Below are 17,604 nucleotides of genomic sequence, written 5' to 3'. Positions count from 1 at the left end.
GGATCAGAAAAATCATGCCTAAAAATATATGAGCATCATGCTTTTGGATGTCGCGCTAGACAACATAGCAACGGGGGAGGGAGCGTTGCGTGACGAGCCCAAACAACGGCTGCGAAGGAGACTACAGGTAACACGGCATTATGGCGAAAATCACTCATATTTATTTTTCATAATGTTTAATACAATAGTTTGAAATAACAACCTCCCCTCCCTCTCCATTCACTATCCGACTAATAGGTAAATCTTGATAAGAGTAAATGACTTACCAAAGTTCAAAACACAACATTGTACTCGATCAAATTCCTAAACTACAAGCAAGAAAAGCAGGCTCACTTTTGACATGACTCGGGCTACATCGCATGTTGAACTGTAACACCAAAGAATTTTGACGACGTTTGATTATTATGACGACGTTATGGTAGATATTCTGATTACAGCATTGTGCCCAAAGTTATGCCACCATTCCAGTAATTTACCGACCCTACTCCGAAGAAAGATTTTTTTTGTAGCCCGTTAGTTCATAGAGATTGCTCATGAAATCTTATGGATATAGTGATTCCGAGAATCTTCAGGTCAGCTCGTAGGAAAAATGGGAATAAGTATGGGTTAGAAACAGAAATACTCGGGCTCACTGTAAAAAGGATAAACACAGTGCAGTATAAAGAATCTGGAGTTGACTGCGCAACCAGGAAGTGAATGGGTTAATTTACTGTTTGCTTATACTGTAAACATACGTCAGTGTTGTCGTTTCTTTAGGGATTTAAACACGCAGGGGCATGTGATGAGCAAATGGCTGAAACCTCTCAGAGTCGTGTTTACATAGGCTGCTGTTGGGACTTTCATGGAATAATTCCCGGGCTATATTACCTATCGACAAGAACAGGACGGATATGGTTTTTAACCCTGTTAAATTCGTAGATACGTTGATCTCTGCGTGATTCTGCTTCCGTTTTTGTTTTGTTATTTTGTTTTCGCACGACTGCGTTTTTCGTAGTTTCGACTTCCCTTCTGTTCGGTTCCGCGGGGAAATTTATCCAAGCGAAGAGGCACTTGATGTTTATTTTAAGAGAATTAAGGCGAATGATATCGGACAGAGTACAGCAGATACTACAGCGGCCGTTCTGGAAGCAGTTAACAAACGTACCGTGGCCACAGTGATTTATGTGACACGCATGAATACTTACGGCGCGCTCTGAAATTTGCCCATACGATTTACCGGCTGTCTGGTACTGACCCGCTGTAGACCTCTTGCAGGCTCATACTTTCCACAAGCAAGTAATCCCTCACGGTGCTGAAGCGCTGATAACAGGCGCCGCTCTCAGGTTAGGGTAAAATAAAACTCATGAGCAAAATGGAAAACTCTGATGAAAAAAAAACAATTACATACTCATTTATTTTAAAAAATTAAATAATCGATCAAGGAATAGATTTGACCTCTCTACGAGAACGTCTTTATAATAATTCCCTAGAAGTTACATAAATTGTAAAGTTTCCTCTTACTGAGATAACAAAAGTCCGCTGACCGATACGAACGACTGCTCATTTCCATATAATGTCATGCCTCTTCCTATATCCCTATCAAGCGCGTGCACTATGATTGGACGATCTCGTAGGCCGTATTTGATTGGACGGCCTGCTAAATTCAAAATGTTTTTTTGAAGTGAAATCTGTCCGCTTTCTTTGAACCTAGAGATATAATAAAAAAAAATCTTACCAACCTCGTTTTCTCGGTCGGTACTGAAAGTTGTGGAACGATCGACGTTTCTGTTCGAATTTATAACCCACGCACGTTAAAAATAAAATAAAATAAAATAAAATGCCGTCCGTACCTTCCAGTACAGATCTTAAACTCGGTTAGTACGAGGTACTTACTACATACGACATGGCGACAAGTGAATAGCATAGCGTGGCATGCAAGCTGCCGGGAGTAAATGTGTAGTAACAAAAGTATAAAATAGTTGGTCTAAATAATTCTATGCCCTACCTAATAAGAGGTTCTTAATAGGGTTAGCCGTTAGCCGTCAAACAGCAAAGAAATTTATATTAGTCGTTAAGCGTAAAAACTGACAAATTTTAACCGTGGCTCGCAAAAGAAAATAATAATAATCATAGAAATTTTTCCGATGTTTAAAGCCAATTTGGGTAAACCGTTAGCCGCAAAATGGTCAAAACTTTCACCGTTAGCCGAAAAAGCCGTCACCCTACGGAAACCCTCTAATGATGTGTAAATCCAACGAAGACTTGGTCAAATTTTTTTTCCACTATTGGCATACGTTCAAAGTAATTTCAAAGTAACTTCATAGAGTTTGAAACAGTTCTATGTAACTGTAACTAAAATTTTACAATGCCTGCCTGATTCGGATAACCGTTGCAGTTTCTTTGTTCTCATTTGAAAAAAAAAGCAAAATTAAAGGAAACTACGGTAGATTTCTCCTAATTGGAAACTTCTGGAGAAATTGAGTGCGAATTTCCTGATAACTAAAAAAATGCTAAAAAAACACTAGAAAAAAGTACTTTAAAGGATATGGCTTCACTACTGCGAGTTAAAGGGCAGTTCAGGCTCATTCAGGTTTGAGTAAGCGAGTACTAAACTTAGCACTAAATTTATTTATTGGCAGCAATTTCTTTGACTACGCTCTAAAGCTTAGAACTTAAGTTACTTTTAAAGGCTGGTACATGTCATCGCCATCACCGCCTCTCAAAGCCTCATACACTGTTCCGTTTCCGGAACTGCTTCTGTCATAAGATACATCAAACCCCAGAGTTTGCTCATAGGATGGGTTGCCGTTACGGCCACCTGGGGAAAGGGGCTCTCTTGGAGCAGCATACTCTTCCTCACCACTATTTGGTCCGGCACCTGAATCTGGCCTCTCAAGCACATTATACAGGTTTTCATTATTTGCACCATCTTTAAAAGATCCACCATCAGCACCAGGGCCATTATCTAGTACATTATAAAGAGGTTCTTGTTGGTGCTGTTTGGGGCCGGGCCTCTCAAGCACATCATAACTGCATTCATCATTTACACCATCTTCAAAGGCTCCACCATTAGTATCAGGGCCGTTATCTAGGACATTATAAAGAGGTTCCTGTTGGTCCTGCTTAGGATTGGGCCCCTCAAGCACATTATACACAGGGTTTTCCACTTGCGGTACCTGGCAGCTCCTAAAAGTGGGAGGCCTCTCAAGTACACTATAAAGGGAGCCCTGATCATTTTCTTGTGAAATATCAAGGACGTTATAGACAGCTTCAGTTACTGCACTTGATTGTTCCGTTGCAGCACGTGTTAGTTGCCCTGTGGGATGTTGTCCTCTGTTTAAGGTGTGGTGCCCTGGTGTCTGCAAAACGTTTTCGTCCAGGCTTTGGTGAGCACGGTTTTCATATCTGTTTACTTCAGGTGCGCTGTAGATCGCTCCTCCATACCTTGGTTCTGGTTAGGATGATTGTGAATCAAGAGCACATTTAGTTGAAAACAACGAAATCGTTCATATCAATTCTAACCACATTGGGCATTCTCATAGACTTTGAATGACCACAGGACGAGCCATCCTCTCTAGCTACTTCACATTTCCTTGTTAATTTATTAAGAAAATTTATATCAACATAACAATCTCTACCTGATAAGTTTGAATATTCTTATTATCTGTTTGCTGGAGAGCGTATGGATGTCACACGGAGAAGTTACATGTTAATCACTTCCAGGAGTTCAAGGGTTCAACCATACAGGCAGGTGTAGTCAAGACACACCACTCTTACTCACCACTGTCTTTGACAACATCCTGGTAGGTTGGTTGACTTTCTTGATCACTAAAAGATGTGAAATGATTTCCCGCTGTTGTTCTCACTGAAATTAGATAAAATATAACAATGCTGAACTGAATTTACATCCGAAACCTAGAAAAATTTGAAAATTAGTTTCATTGAATTATCGGAGAAAATACATGGTTTGGAATAATCCACTATTGTTATTTTCTTCTACCACGCAAAACTCTCATCTTTTTCATCTCATAGGCAATGACGCAAAAAAAAAATGTTCGTTTATTTCATGACATTTATTCCAAGACAAATTGCTGCACTATACAATGTAAATAACTGCTGATAAAATGATAGTTTACCTGATGACGGTGTTCCTTGCTGACTGTTTTTCCTAGGTGAGAATTCCAACATACAAAATATTTAGAATGGAAAATTGTTCAGTTGAAACGGACTCATCATATTTCTGTTTTAGTAAAGTTTTTAAAAGAATTGTTTGTTAAGATAATTTAGGGTAAAATCTTTGCTACGAAACTGTGTACAAACAATCCTCTCAATCAATGGGTCAAAAAAATTTGTTAGTGATAAGTACAGAGATTAAAAAATGTATTGGCAAAATTGTCAAAAAGACTACTACAAAAAGCGATCAACTATTTGACAGAGGATACCTTTAAAGGATAATAAACAATAATTATCACAAATTTATAGGGCATTGCGGCACATTCTGCGAGCTAAAATAAAGATTTTGGTGAGGTTCAAATATATCTTAATCTGCTGGCACGCTCCCATAATTGTTCGGACTGTTATGTTGTCATTATTTTAAGTTTTTATTTTCTCAATTCCCTTCAGGTGATAATATTAGTAAAACAGTTTAAGTTCTTGGGCACATATATGTTTTGGGTCCTTCTCAAAGTCATCTTAGTCCTTGATTCTGAGTCGCGCCGAAAACAATTTTAAGCCTGTGAACATAAACTCTATTACTTATTAGAAATATCTCGATGGCTTAAAATCTTGAGAATTTGGTTACATGTGCATGTATTCATGTAGATGGTCAGACTTACGATCTTCTCCTCTTGCAAAACACAACAAGAACAATGAGAGCAATTGCAAACACAACTGCACATGCCACAGCAACACCAATCAAAACTCCAGATCCACTGTTGTTCTCATTCGTTCTTGCGTCTTTGTTCCCTGAGTTTCCAAAAGGTTCGGTCACTAAAGATGTCTGCAAGGAACACCATCTGTTAGTATAAACTAAAAACAGTGGATAGAGTTGAAGGCGCGCTCTGATTGGTTAGACAAACTCTGAATATCCTTTGCTGTTCACTTCTGAACAAAGTGCGCAAGGTCTTTGCCAGAAAGTATTGTTATCGTTGCCGCAATAAATGAGTTAAAATCATCTTTTTGTGCTATATTGCCACTGTATAAGTATATACTATGACAGTTATTCACCTCGGGGCATGAGGTGGCTAGAGGTGGATATGTAGATATCCACCGCTAACCACCTACGCTTTGGTGGATAGTTGTTAGTTGTTTTTGGTTTACTAAATTGATCACTTGTATAACCCCGCTTGGCTTATAACTATTTATGAAATAGCTGACATATTACGAGAACCATGATCGGTAAAAAAAAAATGCTCTTCAGTGTTTATCACAGCGGTAAACAAATAGCAAATTGAGACAATTCAAGTTTATTGCTGCCTCAGCGGAGCGAGCCTGAAGCGAGGGAAGCAAGACAGCGATATTAATTCAGTCAATATGAATATTGGAAGCAAAATTCGAGATTTTTTCTGACCACAATGCAGTTTGCCGCGGCAAAGAACAATGATTTTCTTCGCTTTAGCTATCCCAGAATGCACCTCTTCAATTTTAGCACAAAGCTTCGCAAACTTATGGACTGCGTGCTCTTCCTGTTGAAGACCTGTTTGCTGGTGCTGGGGCGGACCCAGGGGTGGTTCGGGTGGTTGGGTCGAACCCCCTAAATTTTCCCTCAGAACGCTGGAAATCATGTTTCCGAAGACCTAATTTTGAAAATCTTGAACCCCTCAGAAGGGGAACAATTCTCCGAACCCACCTTGACTAAATCCTGGATCCGCCCCAGTGGTGAGTTATTGTGTTTCTCCCTCTCAACTATTTCAACTACAACCTCATTGCCATTACAATTACAACATTATTACGATGTTTTTACACCCGATCCATCATATTTGACGATTGCTTTGCCTTTCTTATCTCTTAGCATACAATTTTGTGTCAAACAATATTACCGTAAACAAGGCGAGCTTTCCTCTTAATCTACCTTCTCGACTGTGAGCTTCACGAGATTTATGCTAAAATCACACTTCAAACATTGTTTTGGAACAATTTTTTCCTTTATTATTCTTCGGTATTAACCTTGAAGACGCCATTAAATTTCCCAGTAAGAAATTAGCTTTCTGATGACCGAGTGCCATGTGCTTGAAAGTGTGAAAACCTTCTTTGCCAGTAGTTATCTTTGATTTACCATGCCTTACTTCTTGATTTGCTCTTCTTCCTAGCAGACCTATTTTTACATCGCTTAAAAAAGTTCAAGCTTTCTCGTTCTGAGTTAAAGGAATGTTTTTGAGAAGATATGTCGAGCTATGTGCTTTTTAAGTGTTCTTTGGGAGGTAAAATGTAATTCGCCAAGTGCTTCGTGGTGTGAAAACCTTTGACTTAAGCGATTATGAAATCATGGTGATGATCCTCACAGTGCCACAATGCCACCATTGTTTACAATGACAAGCTCACCGTAGTTACAGTTAAAGCATAATTAGTTGAAACAAACAATTAAAAGCCTTTAGAGTGATTTTCATAAATCCATGAAATAAATAGTGTCTTTTTCACTCAAATTCTTTTCTTTTTTTGGAATACTTAATGTTATTCAGTACTAATTCATACCATTTGTTTTTGGGTTTATGAAAATCATTCTAATGCTTATTTAAAAAATTTAACAGTTATATTTCACAGGAAGAGTTACTCTGATGCAGATAAGTTTATTTTACATGTTCCAGTTCATTCCCATCTATGTTTATCGTATTCTTTGACAATGACATTTGACGATGCAATTTTGATTTCCAATTATTAAACAATTAAGTAACTTGACTGCAATCATATTTCCAGAAGTTTTAGAATTATATTTAAATGAAATCGTACATTTCAAAGCAACTAAGTAATTTTGCAGTAGCACAGTTACACATAAGTTTATATTAATGTTCCAGTTCATTCTTATCTACAGTTTATCATATTCGTTGACAATGACATTTGAACATGCAATTATGATTTTCAATTATTAAACAATTAAGTAACTTGACTGCAATCATATTTCCAGAAGTTTTAGAATTATATTTAAATGAAATCGTACATTTCAAAGCAACTAAGTAATTTTGCAGTAGCACAGTTACACATAAGTTTATATTAATGTTCCAGTTCATTCTTATCTACAGTTTATCATATTCGTTGACAATGACATTTGATGATAAAAATTAACGGTAAAAAACTACGACGTTTCGAAGTCTGCATGACCTCATTATCAAGTAAAATGTTAAAACTGATGTAAAATTGTAGCTCAGAGATTATATACAAATAAAATGTGATAACTTCATTAGAATAATGAGCGTTCATTGTTATTGGTGTCAGATCGTGCAGTATATGTTTAAATAAATACTTTTGCACGTATTGAGTCAGACTGCGTGTTTAACTTTGGTTTTTGTTCGCGAATGAATAACATTTCGTGGATTAGGCAGTCCATTTTCCCGCGGCATTTCTTGAGAACGGAAAACATTTTCCCCAGGCCAGCGGACGCTACACCGTGGGCCTCCCTCAGATGCTTGCCAATGACAGAAGCTTTATGTTCTTCTATGCGTTGATGAAGATGGCGTGTGGTATAACCGATATAATCCGCATCGCACGAATCACATTTAAAAGTGTAAACAACGCATTGGTGGTTAATTAAAGCGGGCTTCTCTTCTTGTATCTTGTCACGAAACCCCAACTGAACTTGACGCGGCTACACAAAAACCTGTCAGAATAACTTTACCATTTAAAGACCAAAAATCGGCCGACACAGTAAGACATCAGCTGAAAGATCTTGGCCGGAAAATCGGAACTGACCTACAACCAGTTTTCACGAGTCGTAAGATCGAGGGAAAGCTCAAGATACAAGAAGAGAAGCCCGCTTTAATTAACCACCAATGCGTTGTTTACACTTTTAAATGTGATTCGTGCGATGCGGATTATATCGGTTATACCACACGCCATCTTCATCAACGCATAGAAGAACATAAAGCTTCTGTCATTGGCAAGCATCTGAGGGAGGCCCACGGTGTAGCGTCCGCTGGCCTGGGGAAAATGTTTTCCGTTCTCAAGAAATGCCGCGGGAAAATGGACTGCCTAATCCACGAAATGTTATTCATTCGCGAACAAAAACCAAAGTTAAACACGCAGTCTGACTCAATACGTGCAAAAGTATTTATTTAAACATATACTGCACGATCTGACACCAATAACAATGAACGCTCATTATTCTAATGAAGTTATCACATTTTATTTGTATATAATCTCTGAGCTACAATTTTACATCAGTTTTAACATTTTACTTGATAATGAGGTCATGCAGACTTCGAAACGTCGTAGTTTTTTACCGTTAATTTTTATCATCAAATGTATTTCTAAAAATGACATTTGAACATGCAATTATGATTTTCAATTATTAAACAATTAATTAACTTTACTGTAATCAAATATTTAGAAGTTTTGGTCTTACAGTTAAAGGAAATCGTACATTCATAGCAATTATGTGAGCTTTAAATATGACGGCACATGTCAATTATGCTTTATACTTAATACAAGTTGTTTTATTATAAAATAAAATTTTGTTACAAATGAATTTCACTTTCTACTTACTTTAAATGGTATTGTTTGTTTCAATAATATTTAGCAGTTTCGATTTCACGACCATACAGTTTGTACATTCTTTCTTTCTCGTTTTCTTTTTTGCTTTCTCCCTTTCTTTTTTGTTTTCTTTAAACCGTTCTTTCTTTTCAGCTTTTTTGCATTCTTTCTTTTTTCTTCAGAATCCCACAAAAATAAGGCAGCACTCACCAAATGTGAATTAGGCTAGTTTTTAATAAAAGTAATATTTCTATCACGGTTCAATGAGTAAATCACAAGTCGGAGGTGAGCGATTTACAAACTTTTCAAGTTAACGTCAACAACAGCCTTTTAACGATGTAAACTATTTGGCACACACCTTAGAAGGTTCTGTTGGTTCTGTAGAAACAGTTACTGAGATCTTTGGAGAAATGTATGGTGTTGTCTTTGGCACAGTGCCCAGCATCACTAAAATGTCAAAGATACATCATGTCAGCAATGGATCGAAAGTTCTTAATTTTTGTTTTTGTTTTACCATTATTTGTTACAGTAATGTAACACAGCAGTGCTTATCCCTTTCAATAAGATGCCAGTCCATTTCATGCTACCCAGGCCCCACCAGTAATTAACAAGATATCCAGCTAAAAAGTGATCTGCCACAGCTGATCTGCTTTCAGACCTGGTAATCGAAAAAATCTGGGTTTGAGCCCAGCAGGCCAGCATCATCAGGGTGGCACTCTAAGGGGAAGACACTTAACTCCCACCATGCCTTTCTCTCCTCGCAAGAGTACACAAATGAATACTGCTAAGGTAGCACGATAATAAAGGGGTAAGTTTCTAGGAAACTGTGATGCTGCGTCAGTGGGGGAATATAACAAGGTAACTGATTTTCGTTTAATCATTGGAGTTGATAATAGAGAAATTTAGCACTGCGTTTACGCAAAACGGAAAACGTCAGCTTGTCCTTTCACATTTCTAATGCTCAAAACTTCAGCTTTGAAACTCTTCACGGGGGGGCCAGTTTGCATTGTCAACTCCGTTGATACAACCGAAGTCACCTTGTAGCACTGCATCCTATGTAGTGAGAGTGTAAAATACTCCAACTTGCCGGATGCTGTGGAAACCAGTGTTTCATCTTCACCCATACAAACTTTATCATCGTGCAGGTTAATAGTTTTAGCCTTGACAACTATTTATTAAATGATGGATTACTGGGATAAACACCCTTTGGAGTTATCACTTACCTCAAACTGAGAATACTAAATTTTAAAAGACAATTCTTGTACTGCTTCCATACTCTCGTGCACCACAGATTAAAAGCTATGAATTCCTAAAAATTTCAAGGAAAACATACTCACATGTGATTTGTCCTGAGGTCTTGAAAATCAGACAAGCAGTTTTTGCTGGTCCAGATACAGATGCCGAATAATTGCAAGTGACATTTACACGAACAATTCTTCCCAAGTGGTTCTTCTCTGTGGTATCTGCCCACTAATTAAAGGCAAGCAAAACGAATTTGATGTAAATTTAAAGAGCCCTATGCTCAGTAACAGTTAGGGGTGGGTTAAGCCCAAAACTGAAAGTACTGGAATCATTTTAAGAAACATTTTTAGACACATTTAACCTTACCTATATTAAATTGCCTGTTTAGGTTTAGTGTTTTTTTGTCTTTGTGTTGTATCAGGCATCCATTTAAACTAGCTCTGCTAAATTTGATCAGAGTTAGTAGAGTTCCCTCTATTAATTCTGATTTGATGCCCCTGGATAAATATGGGTATTTAAAAAATCTTACCCTGCAATTTAAGACTATTTAAAACAGGCATCTTTCTAATTTTTCAGATGTCCATGTACTTACTTTCCATGCTCTTTCCACAATTAGTCCACAAATCACTACACTTCTTAAACCCTCGTATGATACTTTTAAAAAAACTGAGTATTTCAAAAAGGTGGCCCAGCTGCCAACAACCCCATTGATTGCAGAAACAGGTGCAGAAACACCTGTGGTCCACCTCACAGATTACAGCCCTGAGTTCTCCTGCCCACTCCATGACCCACTGCCCAAGCCCCTGCAACCTGAGCCTAAGGCCCATTTTAAGCCTGTTTGGTAAGGGGACCTTATATGCCCATACCAAGATCATGAGCTTTGTGAGATCTGGATTACGATTCATGACAGACTATGATAAACCTCTGCGCCACCCCTTTTTAGAACATCTCTTTCATTTGCAATGTTTGCAACACTTAACTTGCTGTGAAATTAAAGATGCAGACTGCTGGGTGGTGAGATTTAGGTTGGAGGCTGTGAATCACAGGCAATTGGCAGCTGGCATGCATGCTATTAACAAATCTATCAATTTACAAACTCCAGATACAGAACCTTGAAAACTTGATTGCTTTGTTTTTTTTCCACACTGAAGATGTCTGCGTTTATCCCCACCCATTTGTTTTCCAGTTGATAATCGTAGTATGCTGCACCTCCAGGAACAACTTGACAGCTTTGATAGCTATCATCTGAAACAATATTCACTTTTCCTTTATTTGCCAGGTTGAGGGATTGCAGGAAAAAGTCCCACTCAAAGAAACGAGAGCAAACTGAAAAAAAAATTCAAATTTGAGCACATCAGCCATTTATGTTAAGGAATAAAAAGTTATAGCCTTATAGTCACCATTAACTTGGATTACAGAGTTTTAATAAGGCATCTCATGTGCTCTGAATGCCCCAAATCAGCCCTGCCAAGGGTCACCCTCCAAAGGACTTTAGACTGTGGACAAAAGAGAGCCCCTCTCCCCCTTCCCCAAGGAAACTTGGAGGAGAACCATAGAGAGAGAAAGGAGTGACAGAGGTTCAACTGACAAGCCATGGACAGAAATCGATGGTTTTCTCTGGCCAAGGCTTGACTTGCATGGACCCACAAAGAAGACCAACTAACTAATATGGGGTTTGGTGAAAGCAGTTGTAAGTCGAACTATCCAATTCTGAATGTTTCCACTATATCTCATTGTAATTATATCTTTAGGTACATCACCTCCAAAAAAAGCCAAAGTACTTTGGAACTCTAGTTTCTGGAAGTTAGTATCTAAGTTAGTTTGTAAAGTTCGCGAAGGGTTTTTGCAAAAGACTCAGAGAATTTCGAAGCGACGTGGAGCGACGTAGGTAGAGAGGCTGATTTACGAGACTGTGGAACTCTGAAGAAAAAAGGAATTAAACGTGGCATTTACTATGACCTTATGTTAATTTGGAGAGTTAGTTATAAACTATTGAATGCCTTTCATTACAGAACTTGAATACTGGTGTACAACAACATACAAATAAAAAAGCTGTAGTCTGAAATTATGTACTGTATGTAAAGGATCCATGTTAGATGCATTTATAGCATAACAGTTGGAGTGTGAGCAATTTGTACCTCCTAACTATTTTCACTGACATATTCTATGACTTATACAGTAACAATTACAGCAGGCAGCTATTGAAATCACTCACCACTATTATCAGTACATCCATATAGTTCAACTCTGAGACACTTGTACCCTGGTTCATTATGCTCTTTAGGATATATTCTGAGGACTCTTGTTTCAAAAGTTCCTTTGAAATAATTGTATTTTATGGTGTCTGTGTCTTTATTTCCTGTAAATTGCTGAAAGTGGACATTGAGTGAAACATTTATTTATAACAAATAAAAAGGAATTGAAAATGCAGAATGTCTTAATGGCCAGTGATACCTAATTTTTTTCCTATTAATACTTGTTTGACTGCTTTGGTTTGCAAACATAGTATATAACATAATATCTTTGTATTTGCAATTCTCCAAATGCTGTTTAAAACTGATGAAGTTTGTAAGGCATCCAAAGCAGAATCAATTTTAATTAATTAACATTTTGTTTAGTAGCAAAGCAGATGTCTGACCTAATTGTACACTTGAAAGAACGAATATTTATATCCATCATAATTTAATGTTCAGTACCTTTTTTTTACCATTTTCATCTTTGTAATCAAACCATGTTACATCATCATAGCTGTACTTTATCTCAAACATCTTAACAAAGTTAGCAAAATTTCCTTGGTATCCTTGAGTAGCAAAGGCTGAGACATGCCTGACCTCCAGCAAGTCAATCTCAAAGAAATTCCCATTTTTTCCGGTACACCAGGCTTTCTTATTATTCAGTCTCCCTTCTGAAGAATGAAATCCCCTGATACTAGTTTTGGACCTGATTTGGGAATCACTTATTTTCCCACTTTCCAAACCAAGTGCTTTTGAGCAATCTACAAAGTAACCAGAGGTTACAAATAAATTTAATTAAATAGCTGATGTTAAAAAACTTGGCCATCACTTTCAACAGAAGAAAGAATCTTTTATGTCAAAGCACGCAACTTAATAACAAACAAGGCAGGCAACAAGACTGGTTAATTCCCTAAATCGTTAATAATAAGTTTAGAAGGCATCTCTTATAATTAAAAATTATAAAATTCATACAAGAGATAAGAGCTATAAAGTCTCAAACATTAAGTGCTCGAATCGAGCTGACAATTCAATCTAATGCTCTCACATTGATGTATTTATGGTTTCTGATTATGTTGTGGCTAAATGACCGGCAGCCGGTCAAGGTTTTTAAATCATTATTTTTTTAAATAATGGCGGAATACCTGATATTTTGCTCAAATTTAAGGAATTGAAGAAACCTCTCCAATTCAAACTGTCATATATCGATTTAGAACTGCCAAGCGATCCAGGAAAGCTTTAAAGATCGAAAGTCTATCGCTTGGTTTACGCTCGGCTCAGAGAGCGAAACCATGATTTGTGACACTTAGATCATGTTTTTTTTTTCAGGTACACTGCCGGTCACAGTTTTCAAATCACTAAATGACTGGCAGTCTGATATATTGTTCAAATTTAAGGAATCGAAGAAATCCATCCAAATCAAACTATCATATGTCGATTAAGAACTGCCAAAAAAAGTATTCAGGCTAAAAATGCTTGCTGCATAAAAATGATGTTGTTTAAAGGAGTATTCTCTCGTCGGATTTTTATCAGCCACTTCTGGAGATGATCTTTGTTTGATAGTGAAAACTTCAGCTCGTACAACCAAAGGCTATACAATATCTAACCCTCATGTTTTACCTAAACTTTCACAACGTCTTAACTTTTTTCATATTTCTTTTAGTCAGATGTGCTTGACCCGAGAGCCTCACTTTCGCGTACGCTAATACAGGGAACCGCTGTCCAACTAATCCCCGCACGCTGATCTGGAATAAGAGCTATTCAAGGAAGCTTTATAGATCGCAAGTCTAACGCTTGGTTTTACGCACGGCTCACTTTTTTAAGGTCGACTGCCGGTCACAGTTTTCGAATCACTGAATGACAGGCACTACGTTACCTTTCTCAAATCTAACGAATCGAACCGGTCATATCCAAACTATGATTTGTCGAATAAGAAGTACAAAGCCATCCTGCAGATTTTTATAGACCATAAGTTCAGTTAACTCTTGTGTCACAAGATGATTTACAGTTAATTACATGAAAAATATGAAATGATTGTAAATGAGACTTAAAGGCAACTAGAGCCAGAAAAACTTCTAGAAACTTCTATCATCGTCAAATATGAAACCGTTTCCAAAAAAATGAAGTAGTACTAATTGAATATATATCTTAAGTATTTCTTACAATGAAAGCAATATATCTGTAGCTACTATACTCCACTGAGGCATGGGCAGCGCCCATTTGTGCACTGCCTATGGAAAATGCAGCGTATAGAAAATCCCATATGTTATTACTTTGATTAGTAAACAGGTAATCTTAGAAGTAGAGGTAAACTGAAAATAATCTCGTATAAGTTGTTATGATTATTTAATTCTGCAAGATTTGCAGAACCAGTTTCTGTTCTTTGGTGGACTTTTTAATGAAGTGCATGCAAAGTGAGTCCAAAGGAGACACAAGCAATGCTGTCGTCACTTTCGTCGTTTATCATTTTTGCGCAAACAGAACAAACAAAGTCTACGCGGATCTTCTACTTTGTTGATTTAAGAACCGACAACCACGCATCTTTTTCAAAGTAATTTTCAACGCGGAGAAAGTCCACGGTTTCTTCAATTCCTTAAATTTGGGCAAAATATCGGACTGGCGGTTATTTAGTGATTTGAAAACCGTGACCGGCAGTCGACTTAAAAAAAAAAACGTGACCTGAGTGTCACAAACCAGGGTTTCGCTCTCTCAGCCGAGCGTAAACAAAGCGTTAGACTTGCGATCTATAAAGCTTTCCTGGATCGCTTGGCAGTTGTTAATCGAGATATGATAGTTTTGAACCGGATGGGTTTCTTTGATTCCTTAAATTTGAGCAAAATACCAGACTGCCGGTTATTTAGGGATTTTAAAACCTTGACCGGCTGCCGGTCATTTAGCCACAGCGTTCTGATTATGCTGTTGATTTGACTTAAAACTTTTGACGATAAAAATGAACGGTAAAACACGACGTTTCGACCGTGCTTCGGTCATTGTCAAGTGAATGGAATGAAATACATTAAATATATGTATATATACACGTACGAAATATAAATAAATTTTTTGCAGGTGTAAACAAACAATAAAACTACAAAGAAAGTGCTAGTAAAAAGCTAATTAAAAACCTTAGCACGAATTGAATCAGACTGTACATTGAGAGCAGGTCTTAGCTTGTGAATAAAAAACATCTCATAGACGAGACAGTCAAATTTGTTCGTGCACTTCATTAAGTGCACGAACAAGTGCACTTAATGTGAACAAATTAAGTGAACAAATTTGACTCTCTCGTCTATGAGATGTTTTTTATTCACAAGCTAAGACTTGCTCTCAATGTACAGTCTGATTCAATTCGTGCTAAGGTTTTTAATTAGCTTTTTACTAGCACTTTCTTTGTAGTTTTATTTTTTGTTTACACCTGCAAAAATTTTTTATATTTCGTACGTGTATATATACATATATTTACTGTATCTCATTCCATTCACTTGACAATGACCGAAGCACGGTCGAAACGTCGTGTTTTACCGTTCATTTTTATCGTCAAAAGTTTTAAGAAACCCTTGCTTATAAGGATTTGACTTAAGAATCATAAAAAACCTTTATACTGTAATCAGTAGAAACACCACAGCAACTAAAATTTTAGATCTGTCAAATGATGTGAGTCATTTAACATGGAGGCAAAACAGTATTTCAAAAAACCTGTGAGTTTTTGGCAGAACTTATTACACAGTCACTTGATGTATTTGCAGATCTTACCCTACTTCTGGGCTAGGGAATGGAGTTTAAGTTTCAAAGCCTGCATTTTTCCCAGGTACGATATTGTAAAATTTTTCGACTAAACAAAATGATTACAGAACGTGTATGGTATCCTTGATTGTAAGTCTCTTTTTTTCTGTTTGTTTGTTTGTTTTTTTGTTGTTGTTGTTGTTGTTGTTGTTTGACTGATCATGCGATCATTTTATAAATACAAGGAAATTCAAATAAGTAGTAACCCCCTGACCGTAATAATGATAATATCACTTCATATTCTTGTTTAACGCCTTCAATATCAATTCATTTACTTACTTCCAAAGAGAGACTTTTTTATACTTGTTGTATCACCACAACTTCCCAACTCTGGGAGGAAGGTTTGAGTTTCACGTTTACACGAACAGCTACACGGTGTGGTTATGTTCACCAAAGCCGAGACGTTCGCACAAACATTTGAAGGGCATTCGAAGCCAGTTTTGTACACCACCTTGAACACGTCAGTATCATATCTACTTCTTCTCGTAATAACGTACTTCTCAATGCCTTCTACATTTAAAGTAGCAAGCAAGGAAGTAGGTTGAAGTGTAGTTACATACAACACCAAAATCACGATTCTTGTTAAACAGCAAGTTGCCAGCTTCGCCGATCGCATGTTCCTTAATTAGTTTCCGCAAACAAGCCAGAACTGTCTCCGTTTACACTTTGCGATTGGCCTTTCGCTTTTTATCTCTGAAGGATCCGGCAGGAACCGAAAGAATTACCTTTAACGGCGGGTTTGCTTGATTATACTCCGAAACATAATCTTTTTGCAATTCCAGTAAGCCTGAGAGTGAACGAGTGCCGAACTTTTATCCACTTAAGAGACTGAAATATTTGATACTGGAATCGTAGGTCAGCTACGTCAAGCTACATGCGTCGGTGACGTCAAAAAGTAAATACCGGGTTTTTCAGCACGGAAAAAGGCATAATATCCGTAAACACCTTTTGGTTTATTTATTTTTATCGTCCTTGAGAAATGATTCTCACAAACTGTCATACTCAGCTAACAGGGAAAGAGGGAAGAAATAGGAAACGAGATCGATATGAGCGCAAGATGCCGACTGCATATGCTTACTTTTGAGGAATTGAGAAATACCAAGTGGAGTTTCAGAATTTTTAGCCGGCAAGTGGGTTTCTTCGCCTTCAAATCACGATCTACGGTTCTTTAACCTTTCAGTTTCAAAACTGTGGGTTTGACTGTTCCACTATATAAAGATTAGACAAGAAATCGAAAGAACAACAATGGCTAGAGAGGCCAAAAACAAATAGTAGCTTCTTATATAAATATAAAATCGCTCAGTGACGTGAATACTGTATCATCCTGACTGTAATAAACTAAAGGGACGATGATATAATTTGTGGACTGACTTAGAGTTAAAAATCATCATCTTTTTATCTTAATGGTAGTAAATGGGAAGGAAAGTCATCTATGCGTGAAAACCGTGCATGATCGCGTCACGGACCATTAACGGAACCACTTCAGCGGTGCTCATCATGGTTTGGATATTTAACAAATGTTTTGTTAACTCCTGATACAAAGTTTACTCATGATGACTGTGAACATTACGGAGATGCCAGTGAAACCAAAAATGATACAAACGTGCGTTAAAGTGCCCCTGAGATCAAAATTTGCGTATATCAATTTTTTCCATTTTCGTGTTCAGTGTGTCTCCCTCACCTACTCTGC

General features: G+C 37.4%; 1 protein-coding gene and 1 long non-coding RNA gene across 2 annotated transcripts; one reads left to right on the top strand and one right to left on the bottom strand.

Moving 5' to 3' along the window:
- Nucleotides 1–3: 3 nt before the first annotated feature.
- LOC148730044 (uncharacterized) lies at nucleotides 4–1,724 on the top strand. The gene is made up of 2 exons (XR_016001106.1): nucleotides 4–127; nucleotides 757–1,724. It is a non-coding gene; the product is annotated as an uncharacterized LOC148730044 (long non-coding RNA).
- Nucleotides 1,366–16,769, bottom strand: LOC111346051 (uncharacterized). The gene is made up of 10 exons (XM_022953342.2): nucleotides 16,194–16,769; nucleotides 12,600–12,898; nucleotides 12,119–12,272; nucleotides 11,015–11,229; nucleotides 9,999–10,131; nucleotides 9,020–9,108; nucleotides 4,815–4,978; nucleotides 4,116–4,147; nucleotides 3,761–3,844; nucleotides 1,366–3,430 (listed from the first exon to the last, which is right to left on the bottom strand). Exons 1-10 carry the CDS (start codon nucleotides 16,528–16,530, stop codon nucleotides 2,652–2,654), a joined length of 2,286 nt encoding a protein of 761 aa, XP_022809077.2. The 5' UTR covers nucleotides 16,531–16,769; the 3' UTR covers nucleotides 1,366–2,651.
- Between the last annotated feature and the right edge of the window lie 835 nt (nucleotides 16,770–17,604).

This window comes from Stylophora pistillata, chromosome 5 (genome assembly GCF_964205215.1).
Source record: "Stylophora pistillata chromosome 5, jaStyPist1.2, whole genome shotgun sequence".
Classification (NCBI taxonomy): domain Eukaryota; kingdom Metazoa; phylum Cnidaria; class Anthozoa; order Scleractinia; family Pocilloporidae; genus Stylophora; species Stylophora pistillata.
The sequence above is the reverse complement of the archived record's forward strand: the minus strand, read 5'-3'. Positions and strand labels throughout refer to the sequence as shown.